This window comes from Schistocerca americana, chromosome 3 (genome assembly GCF_021461395.2).
Source record: "Schistocerca americana isolate TAMUIC-IGC-003095 chromosome 3, iqSchAmer2.1, whole genome shotgun sequence".
Taxonomy (NCBI): domain Eukaryota; kingdom Metazoa; phylum Arthropoda; class Insecta; order Orthoptera; family Acrididae; genus Schistocerca; species Schistocerca americana.
In genome coordinates this window covers 949,414,317-949,437,805 of record NC_060121.1, presented here as the reverse complement: position 1 = coordinate 949,437,805, position 23,489 = coordinate 949,414,317, and the positions used below count along the sequence as shown (strand labels likewise).

Below are 23,489 nucleotides of genomic sequence, written 5' to 3'. Positions count from 1 at the left end.
TAGAAACTACCAACAATCAGGTAATGTTTGGCATAGGAATGGGAACAGAAATGTTGATCAGAGACATTGGCAGAACCACAATCAGCAGTTCAAACAGGAACCAGTTGTAATTCAGGAAATACAAAACGAGTAGATGCCCCCTTGAAGGTCCGCAAGGTTGAGGCAGAAGGTGAGCATGATGAAAGGACCAATGGATGTGACTATCATAAACCCAAACATGACAATTCCAAACCTAAGCTATCACATGAGGTCATTAGTTGTTACTTATTGAAAAAATTTCAAGAGGAAAATAATGATGATATTGATAAAGATAAAATTTTCAGTACACAAGAACATACAGTAGATAAAAGTAATTGTGATTCATTTAATTTGACAGAATTTTACACTTGGACAGAAAAGAACAACACTTTGTCAGATGATGTAATTTGTAGTAGTTCAGAGACGTGTGTGAATGAAAGAGAGAATGCATGCTGTGAGAATGAAAATATTGGTGAAAGGGATCTGGTAACTTTAGAAAGGGGAAATTATATTTTAGGGGATAATTTGAATATGTATGACCTGAATATGTATAATGATAATGATGTCAATGATAAAGTTGATAATGATGGTAATGATATTGATGATGATGTTGAGGAAAGGTGTTTCATTAGTTTAAATAGGGAGTTGGGTATACACATGGTTGTAAATGGATTAAATAGTGAGAATATTATAGAAATTCCCAGGGATGTTACCAGGATGAATAAGGCTCACAAGCTGGGTATATGTAAAAGTGTGAATTTTGATGTTGTTGGTAAAGAATCTGACTACACAAATAATGATGACACATGTATAACTTCTAGCCTAAGTGAAAGTTTTACAGATACTAATGACACACACACATTTCTTATGAATCTATGGGTGAACAGTGAAACTATTTCTTTTGACAAGAACCTTAGAAAGATGCTTATTAATGTATGTGAAACTGTATGTCCTGAGTGGTGGAAAAAGATGAGATATTTTATTTTTGAAAAGCTGAAGGATAAGTACTTCAATAGTATTCAGTGTGATTTGGATGAAAATTCTTGGCTATTTGAGATAATAGAGAGTACTAATGACAATTTTGTATCTTGTGCAAATTTTATAACTGTGACAAATAATACATGTAATGATATACAATATGATTCTGATAAGTATAGGTTTGGGGAAATTGAAAGTGATTTATTACATGAGGATACAGGTTCTGAGAAAAGTGATCAACTTTGCAGTCCTTATATAAAAGTTCAAATTGGGTCATGGATTGGTAAATGTTTAATTGATACAGGAAGTGAGATCTCGGGAATATCTGAAAGGTTAAGCAAGAAATTGAAAGTGGGGAAAGATTTTGTTGAAATGCCAGTTGTTGCGGTAAAGATAAAAGGTGCTACTGGGAAGAGCAGTAAATTAGTAAAAAGCCAAGCTTTAGTGACATTTTTAATTGTAGCCAAGTTGTTCACACATGGATATTTTGTAATTCAGGAATTTAATGAAGATTTTCTTTTGGGTATGAATTGGATAGTAAAAGTAAATACAGCATTTGATTGGGTTGGAAGAAAACTTTTGATAGAAACTAGTGAAAGGGAATACATTCAGACAAATTTTGTGAACACACTTGGTGATCAGAGTAATGGAAATTTTGACAGTATCAATTTACTAAAAGAAATTGGTTTGGAGAATATTGAAACTCATAGATTTGATACTGATGAAGTCGAATTTGGGAATTTAGTAAATTTGAAAATTTCAGAAACACAAAATTTATCTGGGGAGCAAAAACAACAGTTAGAAAATCTGCTGTGGGAATACAGTGATGTTTTCAGTGACATACCTGGTAGGGTAAAGGGTTATCAGTGTGAGCTTCAGGTAAAACCTCATGAACCATTTTTCATAAAACCATACAGTATTGCAATAGCAAAAAGACCTACTGTTGAGAAAGAGCTGAAAAAGATGGAAGGATGTAATATAATAGAAAGGAGTGTCAGTGCATATAATAATCCTCTAGTAGCAGTTTCGAAAAAAGATGGTGGAGTAAGATTGGTTTTGGACTCTAGACACTTAAACAAAATTTTGTTCAGACAGACAGACCATCCCGAAAATATTGATGAGTTACTCTATAAATTTACAGATATAAAATATATGTCAAGTTTGGATCTAACTTCGGGTTTTTATCAAGTACCACTTTCGGTTAATTCTAGGAAATATACTGCTTTCTTGTACAATGGTAAAAGTTGCCAATATTGTGTTGTGCCATTTGGGTTAAATTCTTCTGTTTCTGAATTTATAAGAGCTTTGGATCATGTACTGGGGCAAGAACTTGCGTCTAAACTGATAATTTATGTAGATGACATTTTGGTTACAGGGCAAAATTGGGAGGAACATTTTTCGATTTTGAAGTCAGTTTGTGAAAAACTTAGAAAAGGGGGGATGACATTGAAATTAGAGAAATGTAAATTTGCAGTTTCAGAATTAAAATTTTTGGGTCATGTTGTCACAGACAAGGGAATTCTGGCAGATCCAGAAAAAATTAAAGCAATTTCATAAATTCCTATTCCTAAGACTAAAAAACAATTAAAGTCGTTCTTTGGGTTATGCGGTTATTACCGAAAACATATAAGTGATCAGAGTCTGAATGCACCATGTTTAAGTCAGATACTTAAGAAAAACACTGTTTGGGTTTGGGATAAAAGTTGTCAGGAAGAGTTTGATAAAATTAAGCAAGAGTTGAGGAAGCAACACTTATTACACAGACCTGATTTCAATTTACCATTTTGTTTGAACACTGATAGCAGTAATTATGGGTTTGGAGCAGAGTTATTTCAAGAAAGAGTAGAGAATGGAGTTAAGATACATTGTACCATAGCATTTGCAAGCAGAATGTTGCTCAAGCATGAGAAAAATTATACAGTCACAGAGAAGGAACTTTTGGCAATTCATTGGGCTTTTACAAAATTTAGAATTTACCTTATTGGACATAAAACCATAGTATTTTCGGATCACAAAGCTTTGAGTTACTTACAAGAGTGCAAATTATACCACAGTAGATTGACCAGATGGGCAATATTTGTGCAACAGTTTGACTTTGAAATCAAACACACAAAAGGTTCTGAGAATGTAGTAGCTGATTCACTTTCAAGATTACCAATTGGGGGAGAAAAGGAGATTTTTGAACAAGAGGAGGAAAAGCAATTTAAAATTAGATACTTGAAAGGGGTGGAAAATGAGAAAACAATTAGAGCTATGTGTAACAAAATTAGAAAAAATCAAAATTTGGATCAGAGTTGGAAATTAATCAAAGAATGTTTAGGCAAGAAGGGGTATGAGAAACTTGATAAATTTTACAAATTACATAAGGGGATTTTATTTCGGAGAACAGATGTAGATTCTGATAATTGGAAACTGTGTTGGCCAGAGGCAGATGCTGATAAGCTGATCATTTACATACATGAAAGTTTTGGTCATTGTGGGATACAGAAGTGCATTCAAAAGATACAAGAAAATGTTTATTTTCACAATATTGGAAAGAAGGTAAGAAAAGAATTGGCAACCTGTGACAAATGTCAGAGAGTTAAAGTGAGCAATCAAAGATGTGGTGGAGAGATGCAAAACATTATTCCGGAAAAACCTTTCGATTTTATCGCAGTGGATTTATACGGAATGTTACCAAAGAGTAAAGGTGGTCACTGTTACATATTTGTTATGGTAGATGTATTTTCAAAATTAATTAAACTATATCCAGTGAAAAAAGCTACTAGCCATGAAATTATAATAAAAATTGAAAGAGATTATTTCGCACAGGTGGGTAAACCAAAAGCTATATTATCAGATAATGGTTCACAGTTCACCTCTAAAATTTGGAAGAAGTTTATTGAAAGATCAAAATTGAAGCATATACATATATCAGTTTATTCTCCATCCACCAATCCTGCAGAAAGATATATGAGGGAAATTGGGAGACTTTGTAGAACCTATTGTAGCCATAAACATCCAACCTGGTTTGAGCACATTCGAAATTTTGAAGATATTATGAATAGCCTACAACTTAGTTCCACAGGATTTTCACCGTATGAGATTATGTTTAATATTAGACCTCCAAATCTTATATCAGAACTTATTGAATTTCCTAAATGCACACCTTTAACTATGCAAGAAAGAGAAGATATTGTCAGGGAAACTATGAGGAAACAAGGGAAAAAAAGGAATAAAAGACATAACAATAGGGTAAAATTAACCACTTTCAAAATTGGGGATCTTGTTCTGGTCAAATCTCATGAAAAATCAAAAATGTTAACTTCAGAAATTAAAAAATTCTTTGATATCTATATTGGGCCTTTTGAAGTCATAGAAAATCCACACCCTAATGCTTATCGTTTGGTGTATCCTAAGTCAAAGAAATTATTTGGTCTCAGGAATGTTGTCTCTTTGAAACTATAGAAACAGAAATCATAATTTCACGATTTAAATAACCTATTATCATCTAAAACAAAAGTCCTCCACTGGAATGCGCTTGTTAGAACAAAACTACCTGTACAACCAAGTATGTATATTTGTATGTATAAATTAATAATTTGAAGTCACATGTTAATTGAAACTGATGAAAAAAACACTGTTGTAACAAAGAATGAGAGAAAGATTTATTTTTACTTTTTTTACAAAAAAAAGTCTCCCTAGTGAGCATTTCTGAATTTTTCTAATTTTTGGAAGCTAAGTCTTCCCTGTGGGTGAAGGCATGCATGTGAGGACATGCATGCAAAGGTATAAGTTTCAAAAACAATTTTAGATAAAGCCTCATGATATATGAGCAATTTATTGTTGTTTATACTGATGTTGTGGGGAGCGAAAGTACTCTTCACAAGAATGTGACCTGTAGTAATACTGCAGTAGAGAGGCAAGTGTACATAAATAATTGCAAAAAATTTAGATAATACTGATGTATCTTTAGCTGTACTAAAAGAAGAATATCACAAGAAAAAAAAATTAAGAAGAAAGTCATAAGCAAAAAAATACAAAATATACAAAAAACATGTGTAAAAAAAATAAAAAAATTTTAAAAAGAAAATCATAAGCAAAAAAAATATACAAAAAAATGAGTTAAAAAAATTCAAAAAAAGAAAATCAGAAGTAAAAATATATAAAAGGCAAATACATATAACAAAACACTACACTATATATGTCCAGTATCATTTTTACTGTACAATATGTAAGCATAATGAAATTAACAGTAATAAAAAAAAAATTTAAATCTTATTCTAGGAAATGAGTTTTACCTTTCTATTATTTTCAATGTGTATGCTGTATGTTAGAATATTTCTCATGTATGTTTTATACCATGTATATTTGTCATGTCAAATAATTTCTTTACTTGAATTTTTTTGTGTATGAGATTGATGGGGAAGAATCATTGCAACAACAGTCAGTAACAAATCCACAGATTCAAAGAGTCCAAATTTGGAAGAGGTTATCAGACTGCATCATTAATGTACTAATTGTGCAATACAGATCCATTACTGAGTGTGGTCGGGATTTTGTTGTATATGTTCATAACAACAAAAGCCCTGGGGAGCAGTTGTAATGGATCCGGGAGATGTGGTTTTTTTTTTACCGGATTTATCGATACCAAATTGTAAATGTTTTCTTATATTTTTTGTCAGAATTTTTTTATTGTATTTTGCCTTATTATATGTTAATTTACTTATATTTTTGTGAGTGAAAGCATATTGATTACTATTAGTAAATGTGTCGAAGAATAGCAAAGAGGGTGATTACAAGTGGAAGCTTGTGTGTTGTGTAAAATGTCTTTGACACTGGAGTCGTCTTTGACTATAGTCAGTCGGCAGTTAACTCTTGGTGTGTGTTGACGGTAGAAGAATGTGCAGGTCGCCGTCATAAATAATTTTGAATTATGTTACTATTTTTTCTATACAAACTATAAGAAGAAACTACATTTGAAGAAATGGTATTTGAAGCACCAAAAATGAGGCAAACACATTCAACCAGGTCATTTCTGCAGCCGACAAAGATGCATAGTGGAATCATACTTCCACTAGACAACTGAAGCCAAGACCAATTCCGCCTCGTAAACATCTAACGGAAAAGGTACTGCCACAAAATATGCCAAATTTAAGTAAATAAAAAATAGTGAGCATATTTCAACTTTGTGTCTCGTCCGGGATGCCATATTTCACTATCCTTCCTTATAGCCTGCCTACAGTCATTGTGCACAACAGTTCCTTATGGAATCAAAGTTGGTTAAATTTGTGTACTGCCAATGGCTTACGAGAAACATGTGCCTTGAAATTTTCTTCTTGGTCCAAGGTATTCTCAAATGGTGAGCTGAAGGGCAGCAGTAAAGAGACCAAATTTGAAAAGGAACAAATTGAGGCACTAAAAGCACTTCATCAATGATCTGGAAACCAAAACCATAAAATGTGTTGAGCCCAAAGATATTTTGTGCCAACAGTGACTGACCACCAACAAGGTAAGTTGCCATGCCACATCCTTATAATGCACAAACAGAGAATTGTCCCAAAAAGGAATGCACTGTAATCTAGAAGACACAACGTGATGGAGCAGCTGTTGCAACTCTAGGCATCCCAAGAGCCTGTATGCATTTCAGTTAATTAGTCTGACCAACACTACCATATCTACATCAAATTCTGCCGGCTGCCCATCCACTATCAACATCAGCAAAATAGGCCAAGGCATCATGTAGGGAGGATCGGAGGCTGCTCCACAGCCCAGTGAAAACACTGCGGGCAGTTGTGGTGAACATGCAACAAATGACAATTGGGGCAGGACTGCTGGCTCATCCTATAATTGGAATAGCTATGCAGAAGACTTGAAAAGCGCCACTGGCATGAATTATGATGCTGCGAGTGGCACAAATCTGCGGAGCTAGTCACGGGCAAGGACAGGTAGTGCAACACCAATGCACCAGCATCATCAACAATGGCAAAACACGGTGACTTGGTGGGTGGCAAGACCACCTGGGGTATCCTGTGTGGGCACTGAGGAGGGGGGTTTACCATGCGCAGCCATGCACAATCTCTTCCAATTATCAGAAACGACGTCCCTTGGCACCACTGCTGTAAGCTAATGAGATTTGGGCAATGTCGACTAAAGAAGGATCAGACAAGATCAATGCCCTAATCTGAACCTCATGATCAGGAGCTAGCTTTACAATCACATCTCAAATTAGCGAGTCTGCATTAGAGGTAGTACACCTGGGACACTCAAAACAACACTTGTGCAAGAGGCAGCACAAATCAGTGATCCAATCCGCATACAACTGCCCGGGGCATTTGTAGTGCTGGTTAGACTGCAACCAAACCACCGCCACTTGAGTTTGATGTCAAAAATGCTGCACAAGCAACAAACAAATCTTATCAAAGGGAAGTTTCTCGGGATCAGTTGCGGGGGGGGGGCTCTAACTTTTGGAGGACTTCATAAAAACCTGTGCTGCTGGGCAACAACAAAGCATCCTTATAAACTGGATTGACCATACACCTTACACGGGAGTGCAGCAAGAACCAGTGCAGGTATTTCTCTCGCATCTGTGGACTAATCCAAACCGAACCCATATAGAGACAAGCACAGGAAGAACTCGCTATGCGGCTGGCACGGACGACTAACAAATAAGAACTCAGCACAACACACGGCATGATACACTAGGTGAGGTCCACAGTGGACGAACTCCAAATAAGCACTGTTGTCCTCCCCTCCCTTCCTCCTGGCCTATTGCTCGCTGTAAGTAAACACGTCGGGCAGTGGGTCTGCCCATACCATGTGTGGTGTGTTTCCTCTATGGCCGGTTTCTGCATTATCCTGCTGCACTACCCATGCCAACTTGTCTGCCACCATCGTGATGTCTGCTGGGGGGACACTAAAGCCCCCATTACCAAATTAACTTCTCCTTAATACCTCAGGATATATCCTACCAACCTATCCCTTGTTTTACTAATCCTGTGGCAGGCATTTTGGTTCTCTCACATTCATTTCAGTACATCATTCTTATTATCTGATCTAGCTATTTAATCTTCAGTACTCTTCTGGAGGGCCATGTTTCAAAAGCTTCTAATCTCTCCTTGTCTGCACTGTTTATTGTCCACTTTTCACTTCCATATAAGGCTATACGCCATAAATTATGCTGACAAAGTTACATGCTATGAAAATTATTCTTCAAGTGGATAGCATTAAATTTTGAAAATTAAACTTTTAGAGTGGAAATGGAAATCAATAATTATAGCACTGGATATGGAGGGTTGCTGTGAGTTTCATGGCTGTTTAATGTATTCATTTGAATATGTAGTTATGACTGTTAGTTTTTAATTTTCTTTCAAAATTCAAAGCAAAACTGAAATTTATTGATTGAACTATATAACACATACACTGCTGAAAAAATTCCTTATATGTTCTCTGCTGTGTACAATGTTTTTTTATGCTATATCAAGACATGCACATAATGAGAACAAAGCAACTTAATCCATGGAATTTACATAGTGCTGGATGGCCTTTTGCACACTTTGCATCAACTTTTCTGCATTTTGTGGACCTGATTTATGGCTCATGAAACACGAATTTTAATACACTGATAACAAAAACAGATCTCTCACATGTAACCCTTCTCCCTCAATCACAATTTCAAACCAATATTTGTTATCTTACATTCTTTATGCGAGCATTTATCTAAAGAATGTTTCCCTGCAAATCAGCAACTGACATGAGGAAAATCAGTTGTGTTGTTCCTCCACAAATTGAGACTAACGAATGTACACATGCAGCTATCTACCAAAAACAACAACAATAAAAGTTGTGAAAGTGTGTTGACTCTTTATACTAGTGAGTTAGATTATGGAAGTAACTGGTCAGGAAGCCAAACTGCATATCCCTGATACGCCCTATAAAAACAACAGTACAGTTTTTATTACAAAAATACAACCAAAAACAGTCAATGAATTATACCTCTAATGTACCTGTGTCAGTTTCTTCAGAAACATATAATGCTGTTCATCCAGTGGCTTACATGAGGTAACACCGGCCGCTTTGAATATACATCTCATGGCATCCTCACTGAAGAGTATCAGAAGGGGTTTGCGTTCCTCTACACGTCCTTTGCGGTTGACAATCTAATAAGGAAGATAATGAATAAAACTCTAGTTATCAGAACCAAAGCATTACATTTACTGATATACAAAATTACAAGTGCACTGATAACCTCATCGATGGGCACCCGTAACCCACACACAAACACAACTGGAAGCAAATAAAACAATTTCTTCCTCAAACTCACACTACATAAAAATGTCAAACTGTCAGTTCACTTTCTACTTCCCTTAGTAGGGATAACTACCTTTTAATTTTCCTCAGTTACTAACAACTGCTGCATAAGATGACAATTTACTGTAAAATATGGGACTAAATGCTACAGAAGCTGATGTTAGAAACTATTTGAGGTAAAAGGCCATGATAAAAAATTATTAGCTTAAAATGTATTACAAAGAATTAATTGTTTTACATCTTATAAAGGAAATTAATCTGACAAGCTATAGTTGTTTTCAAGAATAAAACAAAGTTTTTCTGATGGGGATAAGTTTCTGATAATTTCTGCATTGGTATATCCAGTTCACTAACGTGTTAACCTGTTGACCATTAAGCTATACCATTTTCCATATTTTTAATAAACTTCAAGAACATACATGAAAAAATTTTAGTATTTTCAATCTATCAAGTGGCTGTGAGTAATTTTTTTAAAGGAGATATCCAATGAAAATAAAACCACTGTCACAAAACAAAGCAATTCACTTGTCCTGGGAGGCACAAGATACAAAAGCTGCCATTTTTGTAGAAGGTCAGGTTTTTTTCTTAAAGTAAGAAACTTCTCAAAGACATTTTCCACAATGACAACACCAAATAATAATAATAATAATTTCTATGCATAAAAACAATCCAAACATGTTTCTCCACATGTGAAATATCTAATAAGGATAGAGGTTGTAGACAAAAGGAATTATGTGGAGTTTTTGATGTAATATTTTAGATGTGAAGTGCTATTTTGGTATCAGACAAAACTGAGTTATGTGAAGTGAACAGATACTTGTAGACAGAACTGAGACAATCAAAAGGAGGTAAAAACAATGGGTACAGCAGAACTGAACAGGAGAACCACTGCATAAAAGACACACAATTGAGTGGACCAGCTCTATGTAGAACTACCAGAAACAAATGATGTATTGAATATATTCATACTATTAGTATTGTTATTTCAGCTTTAAAAAAATAAAAATAAATAAATAAATAAATAAATTTACATGTTCCATATCCACGAGGATCTCCTCAGCACGGATCTATGGCACGAAAACTAATCTAATCTAATCCAGTATTTACTATCTGGACACCGCCGTACTCAGAGTTGATTTCGGTAGACTAAATTCACTGACAAAGGCTAGTCACATTTCACAGATAGCTACTCATTTTCCAACAGAAATTTATAACTGTTTGTGACAGCTATTTGGGAGGTTTAGAGGCTGTTCTCTTCATACTGAATAAGTCATTTTGTGTGCTTTCATTGGGATGCTTCTACCATAAATACCAATGTACACTGCTAAAAGTTTGGGTCATCTTTGTTGGATTTCTCCAACACAGACAAGGACTTTGCCCCACTTGTTGCTTTGGAGTGAGCAGCAGTGGATTCTTGAGTTTTGCTTGTCAACCTAAGACCATTACAAGGACAATTTTATATGGCAAAGAAGGTTGGACTAAGAGCTTTATCTTTCATTTCATGTTAATTTTGTCAGCATGAGAGTGTCACAGTGACTTAAAGAGTTAAAATTCTGTGAAAAAATGCTGCAATACAAAATCCTCTCCAACACTGCTGCAGGGTGCACCTGTCACAAGTAGTGCAAGCACTGTGCCTGTACTGCGTGCTCCATAACTAACTCCTGTAAAAGCAGGAGGAGTAGAGTAGCAGACAGAGTGAATGAGCACTTAACTATTGCATGCAAACAAAACAGAAACTGGTACTAACTTACATGAGAGGTTCAGACCAACCACAACAGTAATTTTTCTTATATTAGACGATCAGATTTTTAAAATAAAATGGAAACTTAAACGGATGAATTGAATGGTGACCTTTAAAGTGCCTGAAAGCTTCTGTAAAGGAGAGAGCAAACTCAAGTGATTAAACAGCATGTAGCAGTTCCACCTGTTTTCTTTCTTAATTTGTTGGTTGTCCTCGGTGTCGACGTACTGCATTGCTAACTGGCTGAAAAATGGGGTTGTAATTTGAGCACTGACTATTGTAAAAAATGTAGCCGACAGTTGCTCAGTTGTGTTTCACAGTCTTTTACTTCCACTTTCCACAACCCCCCATATAAACATTTCATAAGGCCAGTGCACTATTTTTTAACTTTCCATAAGCCTCATTAATAGTTTGCAGGTGAACATCCACATACTGCTACAATAGTTCCCTGTTGAACATCTATGAGCAGTAAAACCCAACCACAAAGTTCACAAATCTTGAAGAATAATCAGGTACGTATGGAGCAGACACTGTCATTTGGTTAACACACGGCCTATTGGTGTAACACTTATTTCACTGTTAAGTTGACGCATTGTTTTTGTTCTAACCAACACAGGTTCCCTATCTGAAACTCGGCCGTGGACTGACTGTCTCGTGACCAAAAACTGGGCCCTTATATATCCTCACAATAATAGGTACTGAAGTTACACCCTGTTCGAAGTTACATCTACAGAAATTACAATTAAAACTTAACTCATTAAATTAACTGACTACATCAAAAAATTCCATATTTTTAACAGTTTCTTCTACTAGAAGGGTTAAGCCGAATTATTTGTTTAAATCATGAAATTAACATATATAGTTACACAAACAATACTTTTGACAAAACCGTTAATTACTCTGGAATCAATTAAGGGCTGGCTTTGCTAACATGTTTTCGAATATAGCCAAATAGATACTTTAAGATTACTAGTATTTCATCTTCCAAATGTTTATAATTAGTACAGGATTTATATTTGTTTAAATGTCAACAATAGATTTTAAGTTGCGAAACAATTACTGACTTCATCCTATAATGAAAGTATTAACTTGGAAGTCGAAATAAATCAGAAAATCAATTATATACCTAAAACTAAGCACAAAATTAGATCTGGTGTTACATTTGTTAAATCTGGGGTCCAACCTTTTTCTTTTATGGAAATGCAGATTATATTCATGTATGTTAATGGTAATCAGAATAGGAAAAAAATGAATTTTAAGGAGGCAGATGGCAAAGCAAGAGAGGAAGTAAAAATATCCCAGCTTGCTTCGTCACAAGCAGATGTTACTGCTATTGAGTAGAGCTCAGAAAACTGCACATATCATGTCTTAAAGTTAGTCTGTATTTAGCGTCAATTCATTTATATAAATCCTCCTGAGAAATTGTCCAACCTTGCAGCAGACTTTAGAAAAATGCAATTAAAATTTTATGGGCATGTCTCTAGGCATCCCAAAACAAAACGCACAAAATTCTTAAATACATAGAAAGACTTAAAATTATACCCTGGATACAAGAGGTCGACAATGACCTACAGAAAACTCAGATAAATTATTAAGATATTTTGGACAGAAAGGTATTTAAGCAGAAAGTTGACAGATGAAGCTCCAAAGGAAGCATGAACAAAATAGACACAGGAAAGTGAGACAGCCCATGCAGAAAAAATGAGAGCAATGTGGAGAAAAAGGAAAAAGAATCAAGAAGCTTTGCGTGGTCCAACGGGGTCTAATCACACATAATAATAATAATAATAAATCCTCCTGGAAACACACCATGCCACATCAGTTCAACAAAAGTGTGTGGGGCTGATGATGCTAGACAAAGTAACTGGTATTTTTCACACAACCAATGTCAATGTCATTACAGGTGGCTAAGAAGAGGAATCTTGGCCGTACTTTGTCAGAGGTTTCTGTTATTGTGTTTACACTGTCTGTTCAGTAATGGCATATTCTAACAAACAGACATTTTATATGTAACTATGTACCGGACCATGACTTGAGCTCAGAATCTTACTCTTTGTACTAACAGGACTGCCCAAACAGCTACAAGCCTGGCAGTATCTCTCTCCTATTTCCTGAATCCCACAGAAGCTCTCCTACATGCCTTTCTACTAGGCTTGCACCTCAGAAAGCATTAGTCCAGCGTGGTACACAGGAGAATTTATGTGGAGAGGAATCAAATATTCAATGTCTGCACACTAGTTTCACTGCCAATGCATATCTTCCAGATATGAACATACTAAAAAATACAATTATCCTCTTGTATAACTGGATACATAAGAAAATCTACTCACCAACTGGTGGCAGAACAAAACACACATAAAAGTTATGGAAATATTTTCATCGATATATTAGTTCTCATGTTGTGAAACTTAGCCTCTCCCAATGTATCAAATGTTCAAATAACTTACTGGAGTACGCTCGGATAACATCATTGGCAAGTACAGGTGAACAACCTGTCACTTAAAAAAAGGGGCACAAATGAAACAAGAAACAAGAGATGGTTGTCCATGGAACACTGGTTTGAGGAACTGCATTTGACTGATTCTGATATTTCAGTAAGTTTCGATCTGATCTCTTTCTCCCCTATTGGATTCATTATGGTTATCTGGTTATTCATTATGGTAATCTGGAACTGCAAAACGGCTAGGCAGGGATGGCTAGAGGACAAATGTAAGGATGTAGAGGCTTATCTCACTAGGGGTAAGATAGATACCGCCTACAGGAAAATTAAAGAGACCTTTGGAGAAAAGAGAGCCACTTGTATGAATATCAAGAGCTCAGTTGGAAACCCAGTTCTAAGCAAAGAAGTGAAAGCAGAAAGGTGGAATGAGTATATAGATGGTCTAAACAAGGGCGATGTACTTGAGGACAATATTATGGAAATGGCAGAGGATGTAGATAAAGATGAAATGGGAGATATGATACTGCGTGAAGAGTTTGACAGAGCACTGAAAGACCTGCGTCGAAACAAGGCCCCGGAGTAGACAACATTCCATTGGAACTACTGACAGCCTTGGGAGAGCCAGTCCTGACAAAACTCTACCATCTGGTGAGCAAGATGTATGAGACAGGTGAAATACCCTCAGATTTCCAGAAGAATATAATAATTCCAATCCCAAAGAAAGCAGGTGTTGACAGATGTGAAAATTACCAAACTATCAGTTTAATAAGTCACAGCTGCAAAATACTAACGCGAATTCTTTACAGACGAATTGAAAAACTGGTAAAAGCCGACCTCGGCGAAGATCAGTTTGGATTCCGCATAAATGTTGGAACACGTGAGGCAATACTGACCCTACGACTTATCTTAGAAAATAGATTAAGGAAAGGCAAACCTACATTTCTGGCATTTGTAGACTTGGAGAAGGCTTTTGACAATGTTGACTGGAATACTCTCTTTCAAATTCTAAAGGTGGGAGGGGTAAAATACAGGGAGCGAAAGGCTGTTTACAATTTGTACAGAAACCAGATGGCAGTTATAAGAGTTGAGGGACATGAAAGGGAAGCAGTGGTTGGGAAGGGAGTGAGACAGGGTTGTAGCCTATCCCCGATGTTATTCAATCTGTATATTGAGCAAGCAATAAAGGAAACAAAAGAAAAGTTCGGAGTAGGTATTAAAATCCATGGAGAAGAAATAAAAACTTTAAGGTTCGCCGATGACATTGTAATTCTGTCAGAGACAGCAAAGGATTTGGAAGAGCAGTTGAACGGAATGGACAGTGTCTTGAAAGGAGGATATAAGATGAACATCAACAGAAGCAAAACGAGGATAATGGAATGTAGTCGAATTAAGTCGGGTGATGCTGAGGGAATTAGATTAGGAAATGAGACACTCAAAGTAGTAAAGAAATTTTGCTATTTGGGGAGCAAAATAACTGATGATGGTCAAAGTAGAGAGGATATAAAATGTAGACTGGCAATGGCAAGGAAAGCGTTTCTGAAGAAGAGAAATTTGTTAACATCGAGTATAGATTTAAGTGTCAGGAAGCCGTTTCTGAAAGTGTTTGTGTGGAGTGTAGCCATGTATGGAAGTGAAACATTGACGATAAATAGTTTGGACAAGAAGAGAATAGAAGCTTTCGAAATGTGGTGCTACAGAAGAATGCTGAAGATTAGATGGGTAGATCACATAACTAATGAGGAAGTATTGAATAGGATTGGGGAGAAGAGAAGTTTGTGGCACAACTTGACCAGAAGAAGGGATCGGTTGGTAGGACATGTTCTGAGGCATCAAGGGATCACCAATTTAGTATTGGAGGGCAGCGTGGAGGGTAAAAATCGTAGAGGGAGACCAAGAGATGAATACACTAAGCAGATTCAGAAGGATGTAGGTTGCAGTAGGTACTGGGAGATGAAAAAGCTTGCACAGGATAGAGTAGCATGGAGAGCTGCATTAAACCAGTCTCAGGACTGAAGACCACAACAACAACATTGAATAGAATTGGGGAGAAGAGGAGTTTGTGGCACAACTTGACAAGAAGAAGGGACCGGTTGGTAGGACATGTGCTGAGGCATAAAGGTATCACAAATTTAGCGTTGGAGGGCAGCGTGGAGGGTAAAAGTCATAGAGGGAGACCAAGAGATGAATACACTAAGCAGATTCAGAAGGATGTAGGTTGCAGTAGGTACTGGGAGATGAAGAAGCTTGCACAGGATAGAGTAGCATGGAGAGCTGCATCAAACCAGTCTCAGGACTGAAGACCACAACAACAACATTGAATAGAATTGGGGAGAAGAGGAGTTTGTGGCACAACTTGACAAGAAGAAGGGACCGGTTGGTAGGACATGGTCTGAGGCATCAAGGTATCACAAATTTAGCGTTGGAGGGCAGCGTGGAGGGTAAAAGTCATAGAGGGAGACCAAGAGATGAATACACTAAGCAGATTCAGAAGGATGTAGGTTGCAGTAGGTACTGGGAGATGAAGAAGCTTGCACAGGATAGAGTAGCATGGAGAGCTGCATCAAACCAGTCTCAGGACTGAAGACGGAACAACAACAACAACAACAACAACAACAACATGGTTATCTGAGGTTCAGTTTGGTGTTGTACTAATTACCCTGTCTCAACACGTGTTGACTTCTACTTACTTTTTATTCAATGACCAGTCACACCAACAAACAGATGGAATTGGGATAGGAAGCCCTTAGTCACCTATTCACCCATGGTCTAGGGGGAGTATCTCTGAACAGTAATCAAAATGTCCTGGGTCCTGAGTTTGAATCTAGCCACTACTTAAATTTTGAATGAAAATCATCAGTAATGGCAGACAAAGACTTTCAGCATAAGAAGCCAACTTCATTCTGCTAACAGTGTTGTCAAAGAGGGTGGAGGAGCAGACAGAGGTTCAGGGTACTCTCCTGGCCTTAGGGTTGGAAATTGCCCCTAAAAGGTGGAAGAATCAGCAATGATCTACAGCATAAGTATGCAGAAGGCAATGGAAACCACTGCATTAAAGACGAGTATGTGTATCCACTGGACAAGTGTCATGCACAATGATCTATCCACCAGCAGAAAGATTCCAAATTAGTTACCCATTTGGACCTGTAGGAGGGCTGGCAAGGAGGAGATAACCACAATCATCTTGTGGTGTTGCAGTTCTTCTTATGTCCATGCTTGCTAAGGAAATAGTATGACAACCATGAGAAAAAGATGGAATAACCAACGATGGGATAACGTTCTACAAGTTTGACCATGGAATGTCAGAAGATTGAATGTAGTAGGAAACCTAGAAAATCTGAAACGGAAAATGCAAAGGCTCAATACAAACATAGTGGCAGTCAGTGAAGTGAAATGGAAAGAAGATAAGGATGTAGGGTGATACCAACAGCAGCAAAAAATTTTATAATGGGATTAAGATTCAATGTGAAAGCGAAAGTAGGAGAAAGAGTGAGCTACAGTGAACAGTTAAGTCACAGGGTTGTTCTCACCAGATTCGACAGCAAATCAATGCCGATAGCAATATTTCAGGTACACATGCCAATGTCACAAATTCAAGATAAAGTATTTAAGGATACTGAACAGGTAATTCACTATGTACAGGGAGATGAAAATCTAATAATCCTGGAGGACTGGAACACTGTTGTAAGAGAAGGAATAGAAGGAAGAGTTACGGGAGTAGGAATGAGAGAAGAGAAAGACTAATCAGATGGTAATGCAAATACTCTGTTCAAGAATCTCAAGAGGAGAAGATACACTTAGAAAATTCCTGGAGCACAGGGAGATTCCAGCTGGATTACTTCACGGTCAGATGAGAGATTCTGAAATCAGACATTGGATTGCAGGAGAATCAGGTGCAGATACAGACTCAGATCACATTTTAACAACATTTAACAGTAAGCTGAAGTTTAAGAGAACCATATCAAAGAATCGGTGTGGAAGGAAGTAGGATACTGAAGTACTGAGGAATGATGAGATGTATTTGTAATTTGCTAAGAATGTGGACACTGTGGCAAGTAATACCAGAGTACGCAGTTCATGTGAAAAATAGTGGACATCACTAAAAAGCACAATCACAAATGCTGCACAGGCAAACATACGTACAAGGAAAGCAGCAGCGAAGAAACCTTGGGTAACAGAGAAAATACTGCAATCACTCGATGAAAGAAGAAACTACAAAAATGTTCACATAAAGACAGGAATATAAACCCCTTAGAGATGAAATAAATAGGAAGTGCAAAGCAGTCAAGGCAAAATGACTGCAGCAAAGATTTAAAGAAACTGTGAAAAAAATTATCATTGGGAAGACTGAATCAGCAGGTAAAAATGTCAAAACATCCTTCAATGAAATTAAAAGTGCAGGTAGTAACATAAAGAGCGTGATGGGAATTACACTGTTAAATGCAAAGGAGACAGCAGATGAGGGAAAGAGTACATTGAAGACCTCTATGAAGGAGGGCAACTTGTCTGATGATGTGATAGAAGAAGAAGAATTTGGAATCAATATGAGAGACAGAGTGGATCCAGTATTAGAATCAGATTTTGAAAGAGCTCTGGAAGACTTGAGATCAAATAAGGCAGAAGGGATAAATAACATTTCTTCAGAATTTCTAAAATCACGGAGGGGAGGGGGGAAGTGGCAGCCAAGTAACTATTCAAGTTGATGTGCAGAACCTGTAAGAGTCGCAACACACCATCAGACTTTCGGAAAAACATCATCCACATAGTTCCAATGATAGCAGGGGCATGTACATGCAAGAACTGTCCAACAATCAGCTTAACAACTAACACATCCATGATGCTGACATGAAAAGCATTTATAAGAATGGAAAAGAAAACAGAAGAGCTATTAGATGACAATCGATTTGGTTTTAGGGAAGATAACTGCACCAGAGAGACAAGTCTGACACTGCACTTGATACTGGAAGCAGGACTGAAGAAAAATTGAGACAAGCTCATACCATCTGTCGACTATAAAAAATAGTGCAATATGTTTGAAATTCTGAGAAAAATAGAGGTATGCTAGAGTGGTAGATGCTTAGTGTCCAATTTGTAAAAGAACCAATAGGGAACATGTAAGATTGGAAGACCAATAATGAAGTGCTCGGATTAAAAATGCTGAAGACAGAGATGCTGACTTTCACCCCCACTGTTCAATCTACACATTGAAGAAGCAATGACAGAAGTACAAGAAAGATTCAAGAGTGGGATTAAAATTCAAGGTCAAAGGATATCAATGATAAGATTCACTGATGACTTTGCTATCCTCAGTGAAAGTGAAAACTGCAATATCTACCGAATGAAATGTATAGTGCAATGAGTACAGAACATGGACTGAGAGTAAACCAGAAAAAGACTAAACTAATAAGAGGTAGGAGAAGTAGTAACAGTGAGAAACTTAACAACACAATGGGTTATCGTGAAGTGGATGAATTTAAAGAATTCTGCTACCTTGGAAGCAAAATAACCCATGACCAATGAAGCAAGGAGGACATAAATGGCAAACTAGGACAGCCAAAGAGGGCATTCCTGGCCAAGAGAAGTCTACATATATACATGATATTTTTGTTATCTGGGCTCATTGCTGTGACAATCTGTGCAGCTTTCTTGATTATCTCAATTCAACCTACCTAATTTGTGCACGTCGTTGTTTACCAACCCAAGTTCACCACAGGATCAACATAGCTCAGCTTTAACCAACACTTTTTCGACTTTTTTCATGCCAGATCTCCAATTGCTTTCTAGTTCACCTTTATCTCTCCCCATATATTTTTATTTTCATTTTCATTTCAGCCTCAGGGTTACACTTTCCACCTTCTAATACCATGTCACCCTCACAACATCCCCACAACGACCCCATTAAGTTTTATTTACATTCCCTCCGCAAACATGCCTTCGCCCTAGCCAGATTACGCTCCCATATTTTATTTACTCAGGCTTGTCTGACATTTGGCATTACCCCCAAAGGACTCACACTTAAAAGTTCCCATCTCTGGCTGTAACCCTTCTTTCCATCAGTCCCTATACCAGTTCCAAACTGAACAATCCACAGCCCTCACTCACCTAATCCTTCACCTACACATCAACTCAGCCAATGAACACACCCGTCAACTCCTATCCTTAATAAAAGTCCTCAATCTTTCCTCTCCCACATCCACACCGGCTGTTCAGAGCATCCTCCTACAGGCCAACCGCAAATTAGAACAGCATGCCACCCTCCACCTCAAAAAACTATCCAATCTCCTGGTTTCCCACCTCCGGAAAGGCAACTCACTCACCGTCCACAACCTTTCCAGCAAACCTCAACCTCCTCTCATTGCACACAGACCCAGTCTCTCCCATCTACTCAATCTCCCACTTCCAGCTCCACTCGCCCCCAAACCTCAAAATTCTAATCAACACAATCTGGAACCACAACACCCTAATTCAGTAGTTAACCTTTCCTCCAAACCTCTCTCCCAATCCGAAACCTCTGTCCTATCCAAAGGCCTCAACTTCAGCCCTACTCCCAGATTCAACCAAACAGCCCTCGTCAAAGATTTACTGTCCTACACTAGTACTCTCCGCTGGAAATATCACTTTGCCACGAAGAAAGATAATCCTAATACTACTCCTAATTATCCAACTCCCCAAGACACTATCCAAATTGAACCCTGCCTGGAACAGTTCCGTCCTCCGTCACAGCGGGACCCACCTCCTCTTCCTCAAAATACCCTCTCCAAACCTTCCAGGAATTTCTCACTTCCAGCCTTGCCTCTCAATCCTTCTTGAAAAACCTTAATCCTACTCCCAATATCACCACTGCTGAAGACCAGGCTATCCATGATCTGAAGGCTGACCGATCCATCGTCATTCTTCCGGCGGACAAGGGTTCCACGACCGTGGTACTTGATCGTCGGGAGTATGTGGCTGAGGGACTGCGTCAGCTTTCAGACAACACTACATACAAAGTTTGCCAAGGTAATCCCACTCCTGATGTCCAGGCAGAGCTTCAAGGAATCCTCAGAACCTTAGGCCCCCTACAAAACCTTTCACCTGACTCAATCAACCTCTTGACCCCACTGACACCCCGCACCCCTACCTTCTACCTACTTCCTACCATCCCGGCCGCCCCATTGTAGCTGGTTACCAAGCCCCCACAGAGCGTATCTCTGCATACATAGATCAACACCTTCAACCCACTACATGCAGTCTCCCTTCATCAAAGACCACTTTCTCGAACCGAACACCTGGAATCCTTACCCAATCTGTTACCCCCGGAAGCCATCCTTGTAACCATTGATGCCACTTACTTATACACAAATATTCCGCACGTCCAGGGCCTCGCTGCGATGGAGCACTTCCTTTCACGCCAATCACCTGCCACCCTACCTAAAACCTCTTTCCTCATTACCTTAGCCAGTTTCATCCTGACTCACAACTTCTTCACTTTCGAAGGCCAGACATACCAATAATTAAAGGGAACAGCCATGGGTACCAGGATGGCCCCCTCATACGCCAACCTATTTATGGGTCGCTTAGAGGAAGCCTTCTTGGTTACCCAGGCCTGCCAACCCAAAGTTTAGAACAGATTTATTGATGACATCTTCATGATCTGGACTCACAGTGAAGAAGAACTCCAGAATTTCCTCTCCAACCTCAACTCCTTTGGTTCCATCAGATTCACCTGGTCCTACTCCAAATCCCATGCCACTTTCCTTGACATTGACCTCCACCTGTCCAATGGCCAGCTTCACACGTCCGTCCACATCAAACCCACCAACAAGCAACAGTACCTCCATTATGACAGCTGCCACCCATTCCATATCAAACGGTCCCTTCCCTACAGCCTAGGTCTTCGTGGCAAATGAATCTGCTCCAATCCAGAATCCCTGAACCATTACACCAACAACCTGAAAACAGCTTTTGCATCCCACAACTACCCTCCCGACCTGGTACAGAAGCAAATAACCAGACCCACTTCCTCATCCCCTCAAACCCAGAACCTCCCACAGAAGAACACCAAAAGTGCCCCACTTGTGACAGGATGACAGGATACTTTCTGGGACTGGATCAGACTCTGAATGTGGCTCTCCAGCAGGGACACGACTTCCTCAAATCCTGCCCTGAAATGAGATCCATCCTTCATGAAATCCTCCCCACTCCACCAAGAGTGTCTTTCCGCCGTCCACCTAACCTTCGTAACCTCTTGGTTCATCCCTATGAAATCCCCAAACCACCTTCGCTACCCTCTGGCTCCCACCCTTGTAACTGCCCCCGGTGTAAAACCTGTCCCATGCACCCTCCCACCACCACCTACTCCAGTCCTGTAACCCGGAAGGTGTACACGATCAAAGGCAGAGCCACGTGTAAAAGCACCCATGTGATTTACCAACTGACCTGCCTACACTGTGAAGCTTTCTATGTGGGAATGACCAGCAACAAATTGTCCATTCGCATGAATGGACACAGGCAGACAGTGTTTGTCGGTAATGAGGATCACCCTGTGGCTAAACATGCCTTGGTGCACGGCCAGCACATCTTGGCACAGTGTTACACCGTCCGGGTTATCTGGATACTTCCCACTAACACCAACCTATGAGAACTCCGGAGATGGGAACTTCCCCTTCAGTATATCCTCTCTTCCCGTTACCCACCAGGCCTCAACCTCCGCTAATTTCAAGTTGCCGCCACTCATACCTCACCTGTCATTCAACAACATCTTTGCCTCTGTACTTCCGCCTCGACTGACATCTCTGCCCAAACTCTTTGCCTTTACAAATGTCTGCTTGTGTCTGTATATGTGCAGATGGATATGTGTGTGTGCGCGCGCGAGTGTATACCTGTCCTTTTCTCCCCGTAAGATAAGTCTTTCCGCTCCCAGGATTGGAATGACTCCTTACCCTCTCCCTTAAAACCCGCATCCTTTCGTCTTTCCCTCTCCTTCCCTCCTTCCTGATGAAGCAACCATGGGTTGCGAAAGCTTGAATTTTGTGTGTGTGTGTGTTTGTGTTTGTTTGTGTGTCTATCAACATACCAACGCTTTCGTTTGGTGAGTTACATCATCTTTGGTTTTAGATATATTTTTCCCATGTGGAATGTTTCCCTCTATTATATTCATACCTAAGCATTAGTTTCATTATGAAGGTGGCAAAGGATGGTTGCCATCTGGTCCTTGGTGAGTTAGTATGGAGGAAGACTGATAGTACACGGAGGACAAAAAAGGTGGTGCCTAAATCTTGTGCTTTTTGGGCTTCTGCAGGTAGCACTTTGAATACGACTGGTCACATTCTGAGGAAACACGAAATGAAGTGGATTTTTCACATACCACCTAAGACTGAGGTCCTTTTAGGATCTGCAAAGGATAATCTATGTTTGCGTAAATTGGGTGTCTACTGTACATTATGCAACTGTGGTATGTCATAAATTGGTCAGACAAGGGGACTATGGAAAACATGTGTTTGAGCATATATGTCACACAAAATTACCGGTGAGCAAATCTCCAACCGCAGAACAGTGCCTTGGTACGAGTCATCTGATGGAATATAACAAGTCAGAAGTTCTTGCGCACAAATTCAGTTACTGGGATTGTGTTATTAAGGAAGTTGTTGAATTTTTGCTTAAATTCTGCCTGGAAAACTGTTCTCTCCATGATCAAACAACAGAGGGACAAAGTTAACATTACTTATTCACCTGCTGTTAATTAATATTTCACAATCAATAACATCTGACATTGGTTATCTCTGGTTGTGTGGTGACACTAGCTGTTTACAGTGTGCACTGTCTTGCTGTGAACACTGCCTTTTGGGTGCTGGTTGGCCTAGTCCCATCCACTGAAGGCTTAAGTTGCTATGTATTATGATTTCTTGATTCCGCTGAGCCTCAAAAACAAGGTGGTGTTCACCGCCAAAATACAGGCTGTTATTAAGGCCGTTAAGCAGATGGATTCCTGTAAATTATTTGAACATTTCTCATTTTATTTTAAAATGGAGTTTGCAATGAAACAGA

General features: G+C 38.6%; 1 protein-coding gene across 1 annotated transcript in view; it reads right to left on the bottom strand.

Annotated features, from left to right (window-relative positions):
* The window catches only part of LOC124607247 (exportin-5), a 193,846-nt gene that overhangs the window by 112,414 nt on the left and 57,943 nt on the right, over positions 1-23,489 (bottom strand). Inside the window, exon 6 of the mRNA XM_047139523.1 lies at positions 8,982-9,134. Within this exon, the coding sequence (XP_046995479.1) occupies positions 8,982-9,134 (153 nt within the window). The remainder of the gene's footprint in view (positions 1-8,981; positions 9,135-23,489) is intronic.